This window comes from Athene noctua, chromosome 3 (genome assembly GCF_965140245.1).
Source record: "Athene noctua chromosome 3, bAthNoc1.hap1.1, whole genome shotgun sequence".
Lineage (NCBI taxonomy): Eukaryota > Metazoa > Chordata > Aves > Strigiformes > Strigidae > Athene > Athene noctua.
This window is the reverse complement of record NC_134039.1, coordinates 53,534,738-53,556,013: the sequence shown is the minus strand read 5'-3', so window position 1 is coordinate 53,556,013 and position 21,276 is coordinate 53,534,738. Positions and strand designations below refer to the sequence as shown.

The window sequence follows — 21,276 nt, the reverse complement described above, 5'->3', positions numbered from 1 at the left end:
CCATGCTCTCCATGTTTACACGGAGACATTTAAGTTGGGCCCCTGATCAAGCTGACTTACTGGCTGAAATGCCTTTGTGCTGCTCTCCAGGTGTTCTCCCGCCGACCTGTGATTACCTCTTCAGGCTCTGGGCACCTATTGCTGGCACTGGCATCAAACTGTTAGGAGTGGGATGGATTGAGGTTCCCCTTCCCCAGCAACTTTGGTTTAAAGCCCCTTTCACCAGCTTGGCAAGCCTGTGACTGAAGATGCTCTTTGCCTTCTCTGACAGATGGACCCATCAGCTCCCGTTAGACAAGGTTTCTCAAAGCCTTTGGTCTAAGTAGCCAAAGCCCTGGCTGTGGCACCAGTCCCGTAACCGGTTGTTGATTTGTCAGATTTGACTGTCCCTTCCCTTTGACCAGGAGAACTGATGGAAAAACTACCTGTACTCCAGAACCCCTTACCGCTGCTCCCTGGGCTCTGTAATCCTTGATACTCCTTTGACTGCTCCTGGCTGTGTCACTGGTGCTCACATGAAACAGCAGCAGAGGATAGGAGTCAGTGGACTGTTGGAGGCTGATGTCTCTGGTGATGACTCCTCTGGTGATGTCTCTGATATGAGCCCTCTCTAGAATGAATCAGGTTGTGCCTCTGTACCTCTCAGAAGAGTCACCTATTGCTATCACCTGTTGCCTTTTCTTAGTTGTTACACAGGGAGCAGACCAGGCTGCCTTACTCAGCTCCAGCATCTCCTGATGTGACGGGTCTTTCCTCTTCAGTCTGCAGAGTAGTGAAGTGGTTCTGCAAGGGCACCTCAGGCTTTCTCTTGCTACCTGCTGCAGGTCCTTGCCATTGCAAGCTTCCATTCTTCTGCATTATTGGCCCCCCTCCTTCCATGTCTGTCACTGGGTGAGTTTTTGGCAGTTTGGCCATGGGCTGTGGGTCCCCTGTAGACTGTGCTTGGAACCAGCCATTTAACTCCTCCTCAGCCTCCTTGATGCTACCAGCCTTCTCACTGCCTCCTGCAGCTCAGCACCTGCTGCAGGAGGTCCCCTACCTGGGCACACCTTTTGCAGGCAGGTCTGCCGCCTGTCCCTGCCCCAGGAGAAAGGTCCAGGCCCTTCCTGCAGCCTGAGGCCTGCACCGCAGCCTCTCCCTTCAGCAGCTCCCTTGGTGGGGAGACATCGGCCACCACTGGGGTGGATGGTGCAGACCCCCTCAGCTGGAGCTGCAGCCTTTGCTCTCGGGATGAGTGCCCGCCTTCCAGCCTTGGGGGTCGGGTAGGATGAGCGTCCTTGGTCCATGCAGACACGGCGGAGCGGTGCCTCGTTGGTGGGTTATGCGAACTTCAGGCCTCCCTGCTCAGCCAGGGCAGTGTCCCTGCTTTGGGGAGGCCCCTGCCTGCCTGCTTGCCTACTACGGTGGCTGGCACTCACCGGGCCTGCCGTTACTCATCAGCCGCTGGTCCCCCTCAGAGCTGCTGGCTCTGCGTGGGTGTCTGCGCTCCCCTGGGGTTCCCCCGGCCCCCCTACCCTCCACACTGCCATTCCCCACCTTCGCAGCAGAACAGGCCTGCCGCGGAGCTGATCGCCTCGGCTGGAGTCATACAGAATCACAGAATTGTGTGGGTTTAAAAATCGTCTAGCCTACCTCCCTGCCATGGGCAGGGACTTTTCACTAGGTCAGTTTGCTCCAGAGCACCATCCAACCTGATGGTAGCATTTAGTACTGTTCAGAATTTGTGTACAGTGTAGAAGGCGGCTCTGAGGAAAAGATAATATCTAGATTATTAACTAGGAAAATGTTTACTTTCTTAATATACTGATTAATACAGATAAATTGTGAACGTATTGCTTTCCATAATGAACTTTTTTCAGTCTTAGAAGTACCTCTCTGCCAGTTAAGAAGGTACACAGTATGTTAACTGCAGAGCACTTTCCACAAATTATTTCCCTTCAAAATAACGGCAATACAATAAGCCTTACTGGGTTTACACAGGATTTGAAAAGGCCGGTCAATGCACAGTGGAGGATCAGGTTTTATCTCCTCTAAACCCCAGACCACCAGCAGGCACTCAATATCCTCCAAACCTTTTCGAATACTTAATATCTGAATACTGTTAATACTGTTTTCTGTTTTTTAGCCTTCCTGTAAAAGAATACAGTTTCTTTTCCAGTATGCTCAACACATTTTTAGTATCTGTCTACTCAGTTTCAAATCAGTTTAGAGTTTGAGTGGTTTCACTACATACTTCACAACAGCATTCTCACTGAGTAATTTGTTAGATAAGAGTAGGATTGTTTGTTTCTGTTCTTTTCTTCTTTTAACATTCAGAATTTCTCTTCCTGATGCCTTTAAAGCAATTTGCAATTATTATCTTCAGTAACTGAGACAGGTATTTCCCAACAGGAAATCTGATCTTTGGGCTTTATCTCTATTCATTGTGCTGGTTTGTTATCTTTCTTTTATCTTTGTCTATGTTCTAATGTCTTTACCTTACAGTTATACAAGACAAAAAGAAAATGCTCATAAACTCTTCATGGTTATTATGTCACTGGTAATTTAAAATCTTCTCAAGGAGTGACACTTCATCTATCATTCGGCTTTCCCCATGCTGTATCAGAATTAGTGTTAAGCCAGAGGCCATCTGTGTAGCATTCAGTGTTTCTCTGGCTATATCTATATTAGTGAATTAAATGTGCCTGAGGCTAACTGACACAAAATGGCTTATGTCCATATTCTTAGCCCCAAAACAGGGTAGCTGTATCCAAATTTACTTCTGGGAATGGTTCTCTGACCAAGGGTAGTTTATGAACAGTGCCTTTAAATTTCTTGAAAGAATGCTAATTGGTCTGGACAGAAATTGTTTCAGGCCTTTTTCTAACAATTTAGTCATACAGGCAGTTCATTTCCATGCATGGGAATGCTCACAGCACTGTTGATTTCACTAGTATAGATGTGTAGCCTTTACAACTTTAGACAGCTAAATCAATGTTACCTCTCTAAATTTGTACTTACCTGCGTTCTCAGAATACACTGGGATACTTTGAGCCCTATAACTGCATACAACATGAGCAAAAGATGTAAAATTAGTCATTTTAGTATGTCTGGATATGTTTGTGTTTATTTAAAACATACAGATATTTTTAAGTTGAATGTTTTTATAGAGGCCAGATTGCATTCCTTCTTACAAACTAATTTCTGGTAGGATGCTGAGATAAAGAAGGGGCTCACTCCCAAGGCAGCTTTTTCCTCTGTGTAGAATTTAAAGAATTTATATTCCTATTGTGCAGAATCCCAGCAGGATCCTCTTAATCAGATTTTTTTATTCCGTTCTCACTTTTTTCATGAATGTTTAATCTATCTGGTAAAGTGTTGAAGGATTAATTAATTTTCATGTTTTTGTTTGATTGACCACATAAATAGGGACAAGTAAACTAGTAGATTTGCTTTGATTATGTGGTCAGAGTGTGGAATACAGATTAGCAGAGAAATTGTAAATAGATTTAATTGCAGAAAAAGACTGATTCATAAGATGAAGGCAGAAAAGCACAACTGTTAAAATTGCCGATTCTGTGCAGAATCTAATGATGAAATTACAGATAGTTAGATGAGGTGCAAAAATGGCTTAGCAATGTATTTTTAGTAAAGGCTTGTAGATTCAGTAAATTTAAGAAACAGCCTATAAGCAGTAGAAATCAGTAGATATTATTTTTTTTATTCTGTGTTTTATGCTTTTCTTTAGTAACTGTTGAACAAGCCTGAAAGAAGTGTTGTGGAAATGATTAGCGTGGTGGCTGGAGCAATTGCAAAATCTAGAAAACCTATTTCTAGACTGCTGTTTTCATGAGATTTAAATCTACAATTACTATTCTCTTGTATAATGTCCTTCAAATTACCAGGTTTCCTACGGAAACCGTATTGGTCCTTGTCAAAATAGTGCCAGAATGTAGCAAAGAGTGTGGGTTAATAATAGATCAGGGAGAAAATACCATTTTCCAGTAATTAAAATAGTACTTTGCCTATGTAGAGTCTGGACATTGAAACCTTATTCTAGAAACTGATGATGTGTTTTGTGTTAAGAGTGTTTGAATAACGTAAGCAACATTTCTGTTGGCATAGTTATAATGAAATGTGCAAATACGAGGTATTATACATTTTTTAGTGTTTTAAGTCCCAAGAGTATTTTTGTCCTTCCACTGCAGTCTGAAAAATGTGTAATACTCCTAAATTTCAGAAACATGCAAGATAAGTATTTGCAGTTGAAAAGATACACACAAGTCCTTGCAGATGAGACAGAATCCGCTTTAGCAGTGTTGGAGTAAGTGTATAATTGTAAGTACCCTTGTGAGACCATTCACATGTGATATTTTGCTAGATTACGCCTTTATAGGAGAAATTTTTTCTGCATAGCCAAGACAAGGTGAGTGACTATTATATTCTGTAATACTGTAGATATCTGTGTTATTTATAATGGTTTGAATAAAACAAAGAACTGGAAATTCTTGGTAGGATAAATTCTTTTCAGGGCATTGTTGTTGTGTTAATAACTTCTATGTAATGGCTAGCAGGCAGAATATTAAAGAATTTACTTCTCACATAGAAAACTGGACTGGGGATTTTTTTTGTAAAAACATTAATGAAGTCCTTGAAAGTGCACAAGGTCTTAGTTTTGTTGTGTAAATACCAGCCCTCTCTATTTACATATTCAGTAATGGAACTGTGAACTAAAGACAACAGGGAATCACCTTCTTAATGTATGTACTACATGGTCAGTTCGAATCCTGAATTTGGGGAAAAAGCTAAGACTGAATTGCCACAGAAGTTTTCTCTTTAGTGAGAACAACTCTTCAGTCAATCCACTGACAGAATGTTGCATTGCTCTAATAAGTGTTTCTTTCCTGACTTCTTGTGTTACCTGAAAAAAGACACAAAAGCAAAAATCTTTCTGTAATTTAAATTTCATAATAGTTAAATAATAAACATGAGTAGTAGTGGGCAAATTAATATATACCTGCTAATAATGCATGTAGTTTTCTTCATAAATTAAATACTTGTATGTTGCTTTATAGAGTCAGTAGGTCTTCCAGCCAATTTTACAATACTCATGTTCACTGTTCTCAAAGTTGTATACACATTAAACATGTACATGTGTATTTGCATTAAAATGTCCTTTATGTAGTTGCTTGTCTCAGGGAATGCTTCTGGAACACTTGGTTGCTTTATCTGTGGTGGTCAAAGCCCATAATATGTTTAATGTGCTTTTGCTTGTTTCTAATCTTGTGAGCGACTATTAGATTTTTAGCTTTAATATTTAACAAAATATGAGCCACTATTTTTAATGGAAGTCCCCAGCTTTAAAACATGCTCTAAGTTACCACACTGTGTAGAAATGATGACTTTGTGTTCAGAATTCTTTTAAAATATGAATTAAGGAATATATTTTTAAATAATATTTCCTCTTTGAATACACTTAGTAGATAAATATGTCTGCTGTCAAAACAGCATCCAGTCCTAGAATATGTTGTTTGTGAAAGAATGCAATCAAACAAGTGATTTTTTTATTTTGGTATTTACTTTGATACTTGACTTAGTGACCTAAATAGTGTTAATGGAACACAAGTTTTTACATTCTGTGTGTGACACACTGTGTATAACTAATGCTATGTAGGAAGCTGTACTTAGTTGAAAATATTATTACTGTATCACAATAAATCTTACAGTACAGAGACATTCACTTGCATCGCTGCCAGCTCTGCAGTGGATATAGGAATTCTGAAAACTGTTGTAGAGGCTTCCATAGTGCGGTGGCATTTGCAATTTCAGTGGCTGTCTGAAACTAGATGGCTGGTGTGGGTGATAGTGTGTTATTGTGACTTGCTTTGGGCAAGCCACACAGTGCTTAGTTACAACTTCCTTCATGTGCCTGCAGTGATTCCTAACACGTGGTGCCATTTGAATTATGCATCTTTCCCATTCAGATGCGGGGAAATCGTAGAGAGTACTGTAGATTGTCTCTCAAAACAGAGAAGCTTTGGGGGTTTTCTAGAATTTGCAAGCATGTTATGGAGATAGCAAAAAATCCTGAGGTTTCTGATGTTTTTTGAAGAGCTAAACTCAGATTGCAGTGATATTTGACAGATTTGATGAGCTGTCATCCTAGATTGGCAACAGAATGACTATAATATTAGTAAGATGAATACATCTGGGAATTGCCTGTGTTGAACAGTTAATTCCCAGATACAGACCAGAGAATTGGAACTATTGATAATGGCACAGCTCAGATATTCCTGGATGTGGAGCCCATCAGGTCTAATGAAACAGCTGCTGAAGCAGTAAGAGGTGATACTGGGTTTGAATTGTTTTTGGCAAGCAATGAAAATGCAGTAGAAGAGTTAGTCCTGGAAAATAACTGTGGACTGCAGCTGTGGATCACAAGTGGATTCAGTTTAAATTAAATTTAAAAATAAATGAGAACAAGCCTGTAAGTGAAAGATTTTTATTTCAAAAGAACAAATGTTACTACATTTTAGTGTTAGTTACAGCATAGTAGACCAGAATTTAGTTGCTGAACTGTCAAGACTTTGTCAGCTGGGCCCACTGCTTTTGCTATGTGGACACCTTCTCATGAAGCCCTTTTGACAGGTTTGGCCACAGGATTTAAGAGTTAGAGGAAAGTTAAACGAATGTAGAAGTAGGAGGAGAGTAAATTTGCTTTCACCTACTATTTTGGCTAACATCTTCATGGTGAATGAAACTTCTGTCTTTTATATTAGGACTTCATTCTCCCTCTCCCCTCCTGTAACAACACAGAATTCCTCTGAAATTAGAGATGGTTCTTCTGTTCTCAGTTATGTAGTGTATTTGTTGGAATTCTTGGTAGTGCAGTTTTTTCAGAGGCTTGTGTTGTCATCCTCCAGCCACTTCCTCCAGTCTTCTGAAGCTGCACTCCAGCATACGCACTATAGATGGCTGGTGTATGTCTTCTATTATTTTCCTTCTGAATTGGAGCATTACTAGTATGAAAGCATAAAATAATAATTTATTTCCTTTTGGTGTTCCCATAGGTATGAAGAATGTCTTTTCAGTAACTTTAGAATTTTTTTTTTTTCTAAACTTAGAAGCATTGCATCTTTTTCATGTTGTTGTAACATCTAACAAAGTGAAACTTCCAGGGTTGCTGATGCTCATGAATTTTACACTTCTTTTTTTAACAATAAATAATATATCTTGCCTTAACAAAGATTCACAACTTCATGAAGGCATGTATTTGGTTTTCTTCTGTTTACAAAGGCTTTTTGGTAGGTTAGGAGTATTTTAACTAAGTTTCAAGCAAACCACAACTTGGATCATCAATCATGTAGTCTCACATAATCTGTGTTACAAAATGTTAGCACATTTAAATTTCAGCATATGCAATCTTAGTTTATATGTCAATCTGTATAAAGGTTTTAGACTAAGTTGAATCTGCACAGGGTCTTCCGAGTTTGCTCACAATTCTCCTGATGTGTGATAGAGTGATGTCAGGGTAGAGGCTGGAGTTGTGGAGTCCCTGGTATGGTGAGTATGGTCAGATGGGGCTGCATGGGAACTGATGCTGGAACAGGCCAACCCAGGCTGGAGGACAGTATTCTGCAGCCACGCAGTGGAGCACCAGGCCAGATGTTTGAAAAGCACAGCTGTTAGTTCCCTACACATCTGACCAAGTACACAGTTAAGGGTCTTGATTTATCAACCTGTCTTATTAGGTGGTCACAATAAGCCAGAAATCAAACAAATACTTCTGAGAGTCGTATGTGGAGTGTTTCACTGGATGCTCTATGTGCGAGATACTTGGTTTCCATCTTCACATTGCCTATCTCAGAAACCACACAAACATTGTCCTGAAGGATTCAGCTGCAAGCATCAGTTCTGACAATAATCAGATGTAACCATTGAATTGGAATTCATGGTGCCCTCAGGGCCAAGGAAGAAAGCCCTGAAAGGATTGCTGATGATACTGGTGAAACGTTCTGCTACTAAATCAAATTTTGTTGGTGTATGCTGGAAGTCTGAGCAGAACCTTGAAGCAGCTTGAGTTTGGCATTTCTAAGAACTAGTTCAGATAACTCTTGGGACAGGGGTTTTGTAAGCAAACATCTATGAGATGATTAAATGAGTTAGACGTTATTTGGAGCAGCTGCAGCAGCAGCTTCGTTAAGTTCTAAGCAGGAGTGTCATTCCAGAGTGTGGCACCAGTCTCTGCTGTGTGCAGTAGCAGAAGGAGAGTTGAGCAAAAGTGCTTTGGCCCTGCTGAGAAGTAGCCTTCTCTGTGATTGAAGTACTGCCTGCTATTAGGATTCATAAATGAATCCGATTTTAAAGCACCTGTAACAGGCAAAGATTCATGGTATAGGGCTATAATAAATTGTCTGGTAAAGATGTTAGCTTTTAAAAAGGTTGCAGCTTTTGATTGGCACCACAAGTTCATGAGTTGTGTCTTGTAAAGAAGTTACATGTACAACTGGATAAACAATGCATGAGTGCAGGTACCCATGTGCTGCATGTATTAGGGAGGAATGTTATTGGAAGCCTGAAAGGTGTTTTTTTTTCAAAATCTTACAACAATAGTAGCTTTTAATTTTTTTCCCCTGCTGCTTCCAGTATTTTTAGTTACTTTATTGTTTTACCCAAGTATGGACCCCTGTTCTGAAATTTTTTCTAGTTGGCATACCATTGCCACCCTGGATTTCCTTAGCCTTTCAGATCAGGGCAAGAGTCATGTCAAATTAGGGGCAAAGAGAAACTGTATGGAATGATTCTCATCGAGAGTGACACAGACTGGAACATGGAGTAGTGTGAAATCCTTGTTACAGTAAGGATTTTGTCTCATGATTATCTATAAAGTTGTTGGTAGCATTGCAGTTAGGGAGAGGGAATGCAAGAGAATGAGCAGGAAGAGCGTGTCTGCCTTGCTTCATAACAGAAGGTGTTCAGGCTGACAGAATCAGTGCAAGTTCACGTTGTCAGTCCTCTGCTAATAATGCTGCCAAAAAGACAGTTCTGAGAAAGATCAGATGGAGAGGTCTGGTAGGAATGGTACCTGTTCATCCTTCAGCCATATATAAAGATAAGGAATTGGTAGTTGGACTGTGATGGTTGTTGCTGTTTTCACTGTTTTGCCAGGCACTGGCTTAATATATATTTGGCAAATTTACTGTGTCCTGGTATAGGGAGCCAAGATATCCAAATAAGCCAGATGTTTTATACCAATAATAAGATAGGTTGACATAATACTAAGAGGGTATGTCTAAATTTTCAATTGGAGACCATCTTAATCTAATAAGTTTAGCAAGAAGCAGATTAAAAATGTACCAGACATGTCCCCCAAACCCTAGCTTGAGAGTTTGCAGCATACTGTAAGCCCATACAGGGCTACCGTTAATAGTAAATTCTGCATACCACTAGCTGTACATAGTATAGACTTCTTATTAGTATCTTTTCCCAAGTATCAGAAAACAAGCCTGAAACTAACTTGACTGAATAAAAAAACCCTGTGTTGTTATTCAAATAAGTATTTTTAATGGAGAGAAAAAAATACTAGCCATCTTGTTAGAACTTACTTTCTCACAGACCTAAATGAAGGTCACAATCATAGAATGACCTATTGAAATTCTGTCACAGGAACAGAATGTGTAATGTATGAATTTGTTTTTCAAAGGGATACTATCTTTTGATTTCCTACTCAAGAGATCCTTGAAGGAACCAAAATTTCAGAAAGCATTGAAATCACTTGCCCTTCAAAAAGTAGCCAGCCTTCACATGTCTCTGGTTGTCTATGTATTTTCCCATATTTCAGAATTTCTTGTATCCTGTAGTTCTAGCTATCCACCAGATGTGTATGTGTGTGTGGTTTGTTGGGTTGTTTTTCTTGTTGTTGTGTTGGTTTTGTTTTAGGGCATTTTTTTGGGGGTGGGGGGTAGGGGAATGGTGGTGTCCATGGTTTTTCTTAAATTAAACCTCTCAGAATAGAGGTGTGAAATCAAGCTGAAAAGAGGGAGTGGGTGTAAATTGCTGCTGGGTTTCATTACATTTCAGTTTCTTGGATATTTTGGATCATGTGTGCACTGGGCTAACACCACTTCAAGATGCCGTGCGAACAGTATGGAGCACCTTTCAGTGTATGTACTGAAGGAAGTTTTCCTCATTACTCCATTGTCACCAAGGTTTCAACCTAGTACTTAGTTTTTTCCTCAGATGTCTTTGAAACTTTTATATCCTGTATACATTGCTTGTTTCATTAATAATTTTGTTCAGGTCCTTCATTTCACATTCAGTTGCTTTAGTTCTTTTTCATACCTGTTAGCTGCATCTTTCTCTTTCAGGGCGTAACTGTTCAGTTGGTGTTGAAATTAAAGGAGAAGACTGGAAGATTAAGACCTCTATTGTTGATGTATACTGCCCGTGACTTTGCTAAATTAAGGAAGCATTCTGAATTCCTACAAACCTATTTCTGTGATCAAAGTATGCATTTCTAGTCTATAGACACAGATCTGAGTTGTTATGAAACATGAGATTAGCCTTTTGTAACTATCACATTATGATTTACGAGCTTTTGTACAAATGTTTTTCAGTAATAGAAAAGCTTCATTTATTATTCTTAAATTTCTTGTATCTTTAGAGCAAGACCTGTCTTTCTGATAACTATTCTGCTATTTGCATAGTAGCTGTATGCCAGACTGGTAAGATTAGAATTTAAGACTAGTAAAGCTCATTGACAAGCTAATTTACAAAGCTCCTTCTCTACACTAAAATCCTAGGTCCTGCATTCCCTCTGCAGGAAATGAAAAGAGGGTTTGAAGGATTGAGGTCTGTACAGCTGTCTGCAAACAATCGGTACTTCCATAGGAATCAAACAGCCTATTATGGTCTGGTTATTATGGTTGAAATTCAGTGATACAGTGCAGTTAAAATCGATGGATTCAGTAGTAGTGAAACATCCTCCCTTTAAGTTAGCAGTATCTTAAAAGGAATAGGTGTATGTGCTAGAGGTTGGAGGTCTTTCTATTTGTCATGTGTGTTTTGTTTTGTAGTTTGTTTTTTGTTTTTTTTTTTTTTCCTAGCCTTTGTAACTGATGCTTTGATGTTGTTGTGGGTTTTAAAAATTTTTTTATTTGTGTTCTCCCCCCCCAGCAAACTTGAATAGTTTGGGTGAGGTAGGAAAGAGGGAGTGTTCTTGGAAGAGGTTGAACTTTGGTAAATTGAGCAACAACAAAAAGAGCTAAGAATTAAAGAAAATGAAAGTGGTACTTGCTTTGGCATAGGGAAGAATTAGATCATTGCTTAAAGTTGATTTGAATCCTGGTTTCCTGTGAAATACTTAAGACATTTGTGAAAACTTTGTGAGAGTTGTCGACAATGAAAAAAATTACAACCGTTTTAGTTCTCAAAAGTATTTTAATTTATACATAAGTGTTTTCTGCGTTCTGCACTGCCCCCGCTATTTCTTAGTCAAACTGAGTGGGAAAGAATTTAATTGTTTGGTTTCAGAGTGCAAAGAAGGAAAATAAATTTTGAAATTGTAGACTTTCTGTGTTTGATAGAAGTGTTGTAACACATTTTAATAAAGTAGGTATTAACAGAGGAGCACATCTAGTTTATTCATACTGTTCAGCTCTGCTGGGACATGACTTTAAAAAAAAAAACTACTCTTCATCTGACTGCTATTCACTTTGTAAAATCAGTGGAAAGCCAACCTAGAATCCTCTTCAGTTGCTAAATGATCTCTCTGAAGAGTGAGAGACTGCATGGTCAGGAGGAGGGAAAGTCAAGCTGTCTTTGACCTACTCCTTTAGGTCTTAATCATAAACACACATTTATGTAGGTTCTGTTTAAATTGATTAGACTTAATTCATAGATTGGATTAATCTGATTCCGGACTTTGTGAAGGCTGCAGCTTTTGATGATCTCATAGTACAAAGCAAAGCATATCTTGTGCACGTGTGGGGAAGATCAGTTCTAGAGACTTAGGTTTCCTTTTCACTTGGTATCAGAAGTTAGACTGGTTTTGTGAAATCATCTTTTCAACATTGGTCACCTCAATTACAGTACAGACTCATTCCAATCATGATGACAGTGATGATGGCAGATTCAGTGATTTACTGACCTGTTTGAAAGACAACAAAACAAATGCTGGTAGCAGATGGAAGACTAGACTTGCAGTGAGCAGCATTTAACTGAAAGTATTTTAATTGTTCCCATGCTTCATTTTGGACCAGGGTAAATTGGAAATACTGTGGTTCTGTGTACTATTAGACTTGCACATAGTTTAGGAACTTGCACAACTGTGTTCTTTCTCAGAATTTTAGAAGCCACTATTAAGTTTGTTTTAAAATACCAGTCACTGATGTGTACATGTGGAAATTTAGCCTGTCAGAATACATAAACCACTGGTATTTTTTCAATTCATAGTCACCACAATATTTTCTGGGTTCAGAATGGTCAGAGTAGGAAAGAGATGCTGGTCAGTATGTAGGTGCACATAGTTCAAAACAATGAGCCTTAAATAAATGCTTCTGTCACTGGAAGAGTAAAATGCTTTCTAGATGATTTAAACCCATGAATTTCTAGCTTTCACAATCTGAGTGGTTTATTCCAGTAAACCTTGTTTTTCTAGCTGTGTTGTTAGGGTATCTATACAGTTATTTTGAGAAACCAGTACAGATACATTTTAGAATGCATGGAGTCATGGAACACCTAAGATTATATAGTTATTCACCAGGCATTCATTTTTTGACTGTACACTTGAAATTTTGGCTTTGCTACTATAGCATCAAGCTTCTAAAAATCTTTTTATCAGTTATATTCCACAGTGTGTGTATTTTTCTCTTCACTACTTTTAAATTGCTTAATCCCATACTGTATTTAATACTAATCTTCTATGCAGAGGTTGAGTGTGGTTCAGTATTGAGATCTAAAGATGCTTTCTACATATAAACCTGCTACTTGTGGTGTTTTGGTTTTTTAGTTACCCTAAAATGTTTAAGAGGTTCTCAAGTAAATGATAATATGGAAAATTGAATTTGTCACATCTAATTTTTTTGTTTGTGTGATTGCTGTGTTCAGTGATGTAATGTTCATTTATAGAGTACTTAACAGTTCATTGCTATTGGAAGAAAAAACATTTTTTTAAAAATAAAACTTGAATACTTGAAAACATCAATAAAGCAGAATAGAGCTGTGGTACTGCTCTGATAACATGCAAGAAGGAAATCAAATAGTAAAACAGTTAGGTCTTAGGTCAGGCTTTCTAAAAGACCACTTTGTAGCAAATGTAGCAAATCTAAAATGTAAAATCTAAATGTAGCAAAAAAATAATTCTTTAGAAAGCATGTGCGGTATTTTATTTCTGTTTTTCCCCTTTGGAGTAGTGTCTTTGCTCATGTACTGAGAATCATTTTGCCGGACAGAAGCTATGGATTGTATTTGGTTTTAATCTTTACTAAGATGTAAGGTAAAGGAAACAAGGGGGATAAAAGGGTAAGGAAAGTGTGGTGGAGGAGAAAAATTAGAATTTAGATTTTAAAACCTGTGGGTAGGAGAGTGGTGAACTATGAGTTCTAAAAAGCTGTAAATTTATAGGATTTTACTTTTTTGCAGATTTTTAAATCGAAATGTAATTCACATAAATGAGGATTTTTAGTTTAAAGATAAAAACCAACTGTATTTAAATGTAGTTTTTAGTCTGTTAAAGACCCTAAAAACAACCTGTAGTACATGGAGGATTTTTGCTGACTCCTTAACTCACTCAAGTCTATGTAATAAGGAGGGCACTACGTCAACGGTTCACCTAACAGTAACAAATATAGCACTTTGAATATCCTGAACATTAGTCAGATATGAATCATAGTTGCGTGTGATGCAGTACACCATGATATGCCCTATTAACTCTGAAATTTTTTCCTTTCTTCTGGAATATAGCGTTTTCTTAAAAAAAATATATTTGCTAACATTTTAAAGGTATAGTTATGTCACTGTTATCTCACTTCATGAAATAAGTACTAATCGAATGCATGTGAAATGTTCCCCAGAGGTTACTGAGAATACTGTTATTTTAAAATCTTTCTGATTCACCATGAGTTAATGACTTTAGTGTCTACTGACAAAAATGATACTAAAAGCTTGGGGTTTTTTTCGTATATTAGCTATTTTTAGCATATATGTTATGAAGATAAATGTTTTAAATGACTTCCTGATTATACAATATCATTATGATTTAGTCGACTTGATACTGTCAGTTTTCAGCTCAATGGAAGTTAGTAAATTCAGGCAGCTTTGTGATCTTGACATAATTTCCTGAAGGGTTTTGCAACTAAGTATCACTGAAGTTAAGGCTACAGTGGGACTTTTAAGTTGACTTCATATATTGGAGTGTAAAAAGTTCTGAAAGTTAGTTTTTAATGCTAAACTAACTGTTGAGATTATTAATTTACCAAGGTGATTCTTACTTTTGGTATAGATAACTTCTGTGCTTGCAGTCCATTCTGTGTAGAGTATATCAGCACTTTTTTTTTTCTTAAGGGGTTCTAAAGGATTTCCAATAGTCCATCAGCTGCAGCCATGGCTCAGAACTTGTGATCCCGACTTGTTGCCCTCAGTATCCTTGAATTCTCTTACTTTTGTGTAGTTGCTGGAACTCGGTATGTTTCTCTGTAGGTCAGGCAAAAAGAAAGAAGAATTTTTCTGGACTTTACCTCAGTATGTGTATTGGTAACCTACACAGAGTAATCTTACGATGCTTCCACCTGCAGATAAATCTGGGGTAGCAAAAGCTGATTTGGGAAAAATGGAGTTAGTCACAAGAGGTCTTAATGGGTTGCAATTTAGCCAGGGATTGTTGTTGAGAAATATGAGGAAATTTACTATTTAAATCCACAATTCCACATATGTGCATTTTCTGTATCACCTGTTGTCAGTCTGACTCACATTTTATGTTTTATACCACTTTGACTATTGTTTCCAGTAAATCTACATGTTTGTGCAGTTTGTTTCCTTTGGCAGTTCAGCTCTTGGGGGATGAAGGATTTAGTTGTACTATATATATATTCAAAACCTTTGTGTTTTTTTATTTTATTTTATTTTTTTATTCCAGTTATCTAGAAAAGTATGAAAAAGTCCATCACTTTGGGGAGGAGGATGATGAGGTACAACCAGGCAATCCAAAGCCACAACTTCCTATTGGTGCAATTCCAACTTCCTATAACTACCAGCAACACAGTGTGTCAGGTAAATTTTTGAGGAAGAAAGTGCTCTTTTTTTCCTTATATATTTTGATAGACTACAGAAATAGTGTGTAGATAAATTTACAATATTGTTAAAACCATCAAATCTGTAGGTCACTCAAATTATCAATTTAATACACTTAAAAACCTTTCCACTGTGAACCAAAACAAAATAGATGTGAAAATCCATAAGCTGTTTCTCTTCTTTACAAATGTTTTTCTTTCTGATCAGCAGGGCTAAATAGTTCCTTGTCTTGAAAAAAATGTATCTTGAAAATTTGCAAATTGTGCTTCTGTCACATCAGTCATTTGTCTACAGAGCCAAATACCTGAACTGATCATACCATTAATTAAGCTTTAAAATCTGAGGAATAAAGCACATTTTTAAGGAGCCAGAATCAACACCATTGTAATTTAGAGACCAAAGTATCAATCTTGAACCAATAAACAAATCAGAAGCTGGTAGACTCTGTGGAATGGATGTGTAATTTGTTGCGTAGAAAGTGACTCCAAATTGTATTACAATTCTACTTTAATTAAAATTTGCATTTTCAAAGCTTTTCTTTGGGAGAAGATACTGCAGTATTGTCTTCTGGAGATGATGAAGGAAATAATATCTAACTAGAAAGGTACACAGCTAAGTATAATGTGTATAATTTTGGCCGAAGACGAATGGAAAAAAAAAAAAAAGAATACTGTAAAAACCTGTTAAACCCCACAATACCTTATTAAGGAACTTTAAAAAACTGCTTATTATTCATAATAATATTGTTAAACATATAATGAATATTTGTAGTTTAGCTGTGAAAATGTGGTTGGTTTGTTTGTTTTCTTATTTAGATTACCTTCGTCAAAGCTATGGGCTGTCTATGGACTTAAACTCACCAAATGACTATAATAAATTGGTGCTTTCACTGTTATCTGGACTCCCAAATGAAGTGGACTTTGCAATTAATGTATGTACTCTTCTTTCAAATGAAAGCAAGCATGTTATGCAGCTTGAAAAGGACCCTAAAATCATCACATTACTGCTTGCAAATGCTGGGGTGTTTGATGACAGTAAGTATATAACAACATTGTTGCAACTGAAAGTGTCAATACCTGTTGTAGCATCTTCCACAACATTTGATAATTAAAATGTTTATCATTTATGGCACTTAATTATATCTTTTTTTTTTTTAAACTTATCCACAGTTTATGTCAGACCTTACCAAATACCTTTTAAGTTAGGTAATTTAAAACAGTGTTATTTAACAGTTTAGTGAAATGTAAGAATTCGTTTTTCAGTGATAGAGTTTAATTGTTCAAGATGCTCTGATTTACAGCATTGGATTTCCACCTGCTTTCTTTGATATTTTTTTTTTTTCTTTGAAATTGCAGGACCATGCTGACTTTTAATAATTCTTTCCTAGTAGCATTCCCAAATTTAAAAATTAAAAAAAGGCAGTCTGAAAACAATGACCCACTAAGATTTTTATCCTGATGTGTCACTACACATTCAACTGTATTGAAATGCAGAATACAAAACTCAAGGGATAAAAATCTTAATCTGAGTTTCAGAATTCTTAATGTGTTAGCACATAAATTTTAAGAGATGGTCTGTTCCACCAAAATACGTCAGTATGTGAAATAAATTCTTCTGGCTGTTCAATGTCACCTCCATGCCAAATTGTTTCTTGTTAATTGCTTGTTTGTCTTTCTGTCACTGAGAGGGGGGAAAATAAAACCCCATTAACCCAAACCATGCTAAAATTATAAGAGCATAGCTCCTGTCTGGTGGTGGTGAGAAAGAAGTATTTACTGGGTTTATGTACTGATTTTTTATTTTTTAAATACTGAATTTCAGAAATTACCCCCATAAGTAATTGCTCAAACAAGCTTTTTCAGCTAAAAAAAATTTGTTAGACATTGTATAGTTTGACAGGTTTTTGATCATGCAATTCTACATAATGATTTGTAGCTTCCTTCTTGGCCCCCCAATAGTGCATTGGTGTTCTCCCGTGTCTCTCTTAGTTTTTGGATTTGTACTCATGCCCTTCAGATTTAATTAGGTCTTGGCCATTTAGTGTCTGCATCTAGCCCAGTTACAAGACCTTACAAAGAAAAATACTTGAAGCTAAAGTGAAATTTGAGTCCTTCATGTTAGTGATTCCAGGATGCTTGCTCTCTAGATTTTTGAGTTTACCATTGCTCTCCTGTTCTTTTGATGGAACTTCTATGGATTTAGGAATTCACAAATAATTTAATCAAGTTTTGTGTTGCTATTTTGTGATTGGGGGTGGGGGGCGGGGATGTTACAAAGGTAGACAGTGTTTTCTCGAGTTCTTAACTTTGGCTCTGAGAACAGGCTTGTTCCATAGCTGGTCTGTATTAGTATTTGTTATACTGAAAAATGTTTGAGGTAAAATCATCTGGATAAATCCAGGGGTTGTCCTAGGAGCACGAGGAGGACTAATTGGATCAAATTGGGGAAAGAAAAGGGAAGGGGGTGTGTGCTTACTTACTTTTGAAGGATAAAACATAGATTTTAAATACTTGTATGCTTTTGTATTACAAATAATGAAGGTATATCTGTCAGAGGTGATGATTAAATTAAATCTGTAATTAGCAAATTCAGGTAGTATGAAAATACTGTCACAAGAATTTCAGGTGGAAATAAATGGTAGCTGATTAATGTGGGGTTTAGATTTGGCTTGTCTAATTAAGGTTTTGTCATTGTTAGCTTATATAGTGCAGAGTTTCTAGGTAACAAGAAAAATATGTCTTCAGCTTTTTTTTTTCCCCATAAAATTTGAGATGACAGTTATACTGCAGGTGATAGAGCAGCCCTAGGGGTTTGAGGGTGTATAATATCATTCTCTTTGGAGTGCTGCATAAGCCTTGGTTTGGATTCTCTGAGTTGAAAGGTAATATGGTCTTGGAATTGAAATTTGTGGCATTTTGCTCAAAACAATAAAAATTTCTAAACCAAAATGTTTAAGTGTAACTTAAATATGTCATTAGTTTATAAGAGAACTATTAGGAGAGGGTTTATTTTGGTATTGACTCAGACTTTGAGTCAAATTAAGTCTTTGCCACATGTGAGAACATCCCTTATGCTCCCTGGTTAAATATTGACTTTCAGTGGAGTGTTGTCAAAATCTCACTGCTACTGTTATGTTTTTTAGAAAACATTAGTGGGAATTTGTTTAATTGCTAAAGTGGTGTATACAGCTTACAGAGTGCACATGGAAAGCAGTTGATGTGAGGTTGAAAATTGAGCAGTCATCTTGACTCCTGGAAAAGAGATATGGAGAGGTTTCCCATGTGTTTTTTAAAGGGTTCACAAACTAGTCCATTCTTTTATGGACTACTTATTCTCAATTTAAACTGCAAAACTTTGGTAGCAGTTAAGTAAAACATCTATAGACATTTCTGCTGGTTTATGTAGGATTTTTTTTTTTTAATTAAAAGGAAACACTGGAAGAGTCTGTATTGTTGTTGAATCTTTGTTTAGTTTATGGATTAGTAAAAAGTCAAACATGTTAATTTTAAAAATTTTACTAAATTCTGCTTTTTATGCTTAAAGCTTTAGGATCATTTTCTGCTGTATTTGGAGAAGAATGGAAGGAGAAAACTGATAGAGATTTTGTTAAGGTAATTTAAAAATTATTAAAATAATTTTGAGCTGCATATGGTTGGTATCAAGTCTTTTAAAAAGAAAATTGTAAGATATACTAGCAATATGTCTTTAGAATTACTATCAACATTATTCCTTTGATTTAAATATAATAGGACACTATATCATTGTTGTCATAAAATGTTTGGGTAAGCAGGAACAAATGTATTAGGAAAAAACAGGTGTAGGGAAATAAATAAAGGGGTTCCTTGTTTTTATAAGAAAGCTTGTATGTGTGAAGAAAGGGAAAACTGGCCAACATATTTAACAAGAGAAAACATTGCTGCTTTTTTAAAAACTGCCATGATCAGTAAAGAAACATTTTAGATTATGAAAACTAAGTCCATAATGTAAGAAGCATAGGACAAATTTAAATAAGTTAGCAGTGTTTCAGGTTTGTTTGTTACAACTATTTTTGCACAAGGCCTTTTTATCTTTCCACTAGAGGGCACGATCTACTGTACAAATAATGAAATGAAGTGAAAATATAACTAAAATTTCTTCGCATAAATGCTTCCTCTTTATTCTAGGTGAGCATTTTGAGGTGAATGAGAGCATGAAATATGTTATAGCTGGAAGAGGCTTGACATTTCAGCATATTCACTATGATACACAATTCCTTAAATTGAATTTCAGGTGATGATTCATGTGGCTAAAATAGAAGAAAGCTAGATTAAAATATATTTTGATACCTTGTGCTTTTTATTAAGTGAAAATGTGGAGAGATAAGCTGCTGAGTTACTTAGGAGTTCATAGCTGGGTTTCTGCTTCATTTCTTAATTGTCTTGTATACTGAAATGTCTTGCAGTATTATAGAGTAATACTTGTTAGGACCTTTTTCCATTTGTCTTTTGTTTTATTTTTATGCAACTCAATTTTGGAACAAGTTGGACCATAGCAATGTGGTTAAATAAGTATTGCTGAAATATCAGTGAATAGATTTCATAACCAAAATTTCCAAGGTAAAGTTAAGAACAAAAAAATTAGGCTCTCATATTGTTAGTATATGAACTTGAAAATGTGGCTCAAATGTGCTGAAGGTAAGTGTAAAAAAATAATGCTTCATAATATTTGTTTCCTTTTTCCATTGAAAAATATGTCCAGAAGTACTGTAGGTTGTGTTTTGATTTGATTTTTTTTCAAAGCACTTAGCACTTCTGTGTTGACTTCACCCTAAACTGTCACAGACTGTTGCTGATGTAGAGCAGCAAGAAGCGCCATGTCTAGATCTGTAAACATTTAAAATTACACAGAATTCTAATTTATGTTCATTAATTATATAAACTTAAGTAATTGTGATAGATAAGGACAGATGGTTCTGATAAATGTGTTTAACAAAGTGTTAAGTAGAACCACTGTAACTGCAATAAGGTTTACTAATAAGAAACTTGGATGCTCTCCAAGATCTATTTTTGAACATTCCAGCATGTATAGTAGCACTCTGTAGTGAAATACTGCTGAAAACATGTCAGAAACTAACACCAGATCTAAAAATATCTCTAATGCCAAGAATCCAGATTTTTCAGAACATCTTACTTAAAGCATTTGTTTGACCCTACTACTAGAAGTAATTTATTTTGTATTGCAGCTGTGGCTGTGTCAGAACAGAAATCAGGAGAAGCATTATGGGAGCTTCATGACACAGGAGAGAGTTATTTGATTGGGAGGGTAGAGATTGTGTATCTGTGTTGTTTTGTTTTTTTTTTTTAAATTTGCTTTTACAGCTTTAAGATTAATAGAATGGCTATTGTGTGTCCCTCCTTTCACTGTTCACATCTTTTAAAAATTCTTTGGGGTTTTTTGTAAGGTTTCTCTACTAGAATGGTAGCAGATTAGAAGTTTGTGTAAAGATAGAAAAGAGCTTTCAAGTGGGAGAGGAAAAATGCAGAATTATGAATTATAATAATGGCATGAAGACCCAAACGTTAGAGATTCATAGAAAACAGAGTGGAGAAAGCAATTTCTTGAAAATGTGAATTCTAAACTAGAAGGAATTGAGTTGATAGGAATTTTGTTGAGTCTGTAAATGTTACTGTCAGACCATAGTGGATTTTTCATGTTTTGGGGTTGAGGGGCGTGGGAGTGGCTGAGAAATAGTAGAAATCTTGAAGCTGTTCTGAAAATTATACTAAGAGTTAAATTCAGGTTTCATAGAGAAATCATAAACTTGGATTCTTGGTAACTGAATGTCAGTTTCAGTATTGGTATGCTAGTTTTATGCAAAGAAAAAAAATTGAACTAGTCTTTGTTAGCCGAAAATACCTTTTCAAATACATCAAATGATCTATGAGATACGTTTAGAATATTTGGCACTTCATCTGTATAGCTACTCTTACTGTCTTTTTTCCAGGCTTCTTTTCCTGCCTATTGAAATAT

General features: G+C 36.5%; 1 protein-coding gene across 2 annotated transcripts in view; it reads left to right on the top strand.

Moving 5' to 3' along the window:
* The window catches only part of ARID2 (AT-rich interaction domain 2), a 107,413-nt gene that overhangs the window by 46,725 nt on the left and 39,412 nt on the right, over positions 1–21,276 (top strand). For both annotated transcript variants that reach the window (XM_074903000.1, XM_074903001.1), the window contains exons 4-6: positions 15,113–15,246; positions 16,083–16,301; positions 18,811–18,878. In XM_074903000.1, the coding sequence (XP_074759101.1) occupies positions 15,113–15,246; positions 16,083–16,301; positions 18,811–18,878 (421 nt within the window). The remainder of the gene's footprint in view (positions 1–15,112; positions 15,247–16,082; positions 16,302–18,810; positions 18,879–21,276) is intronic.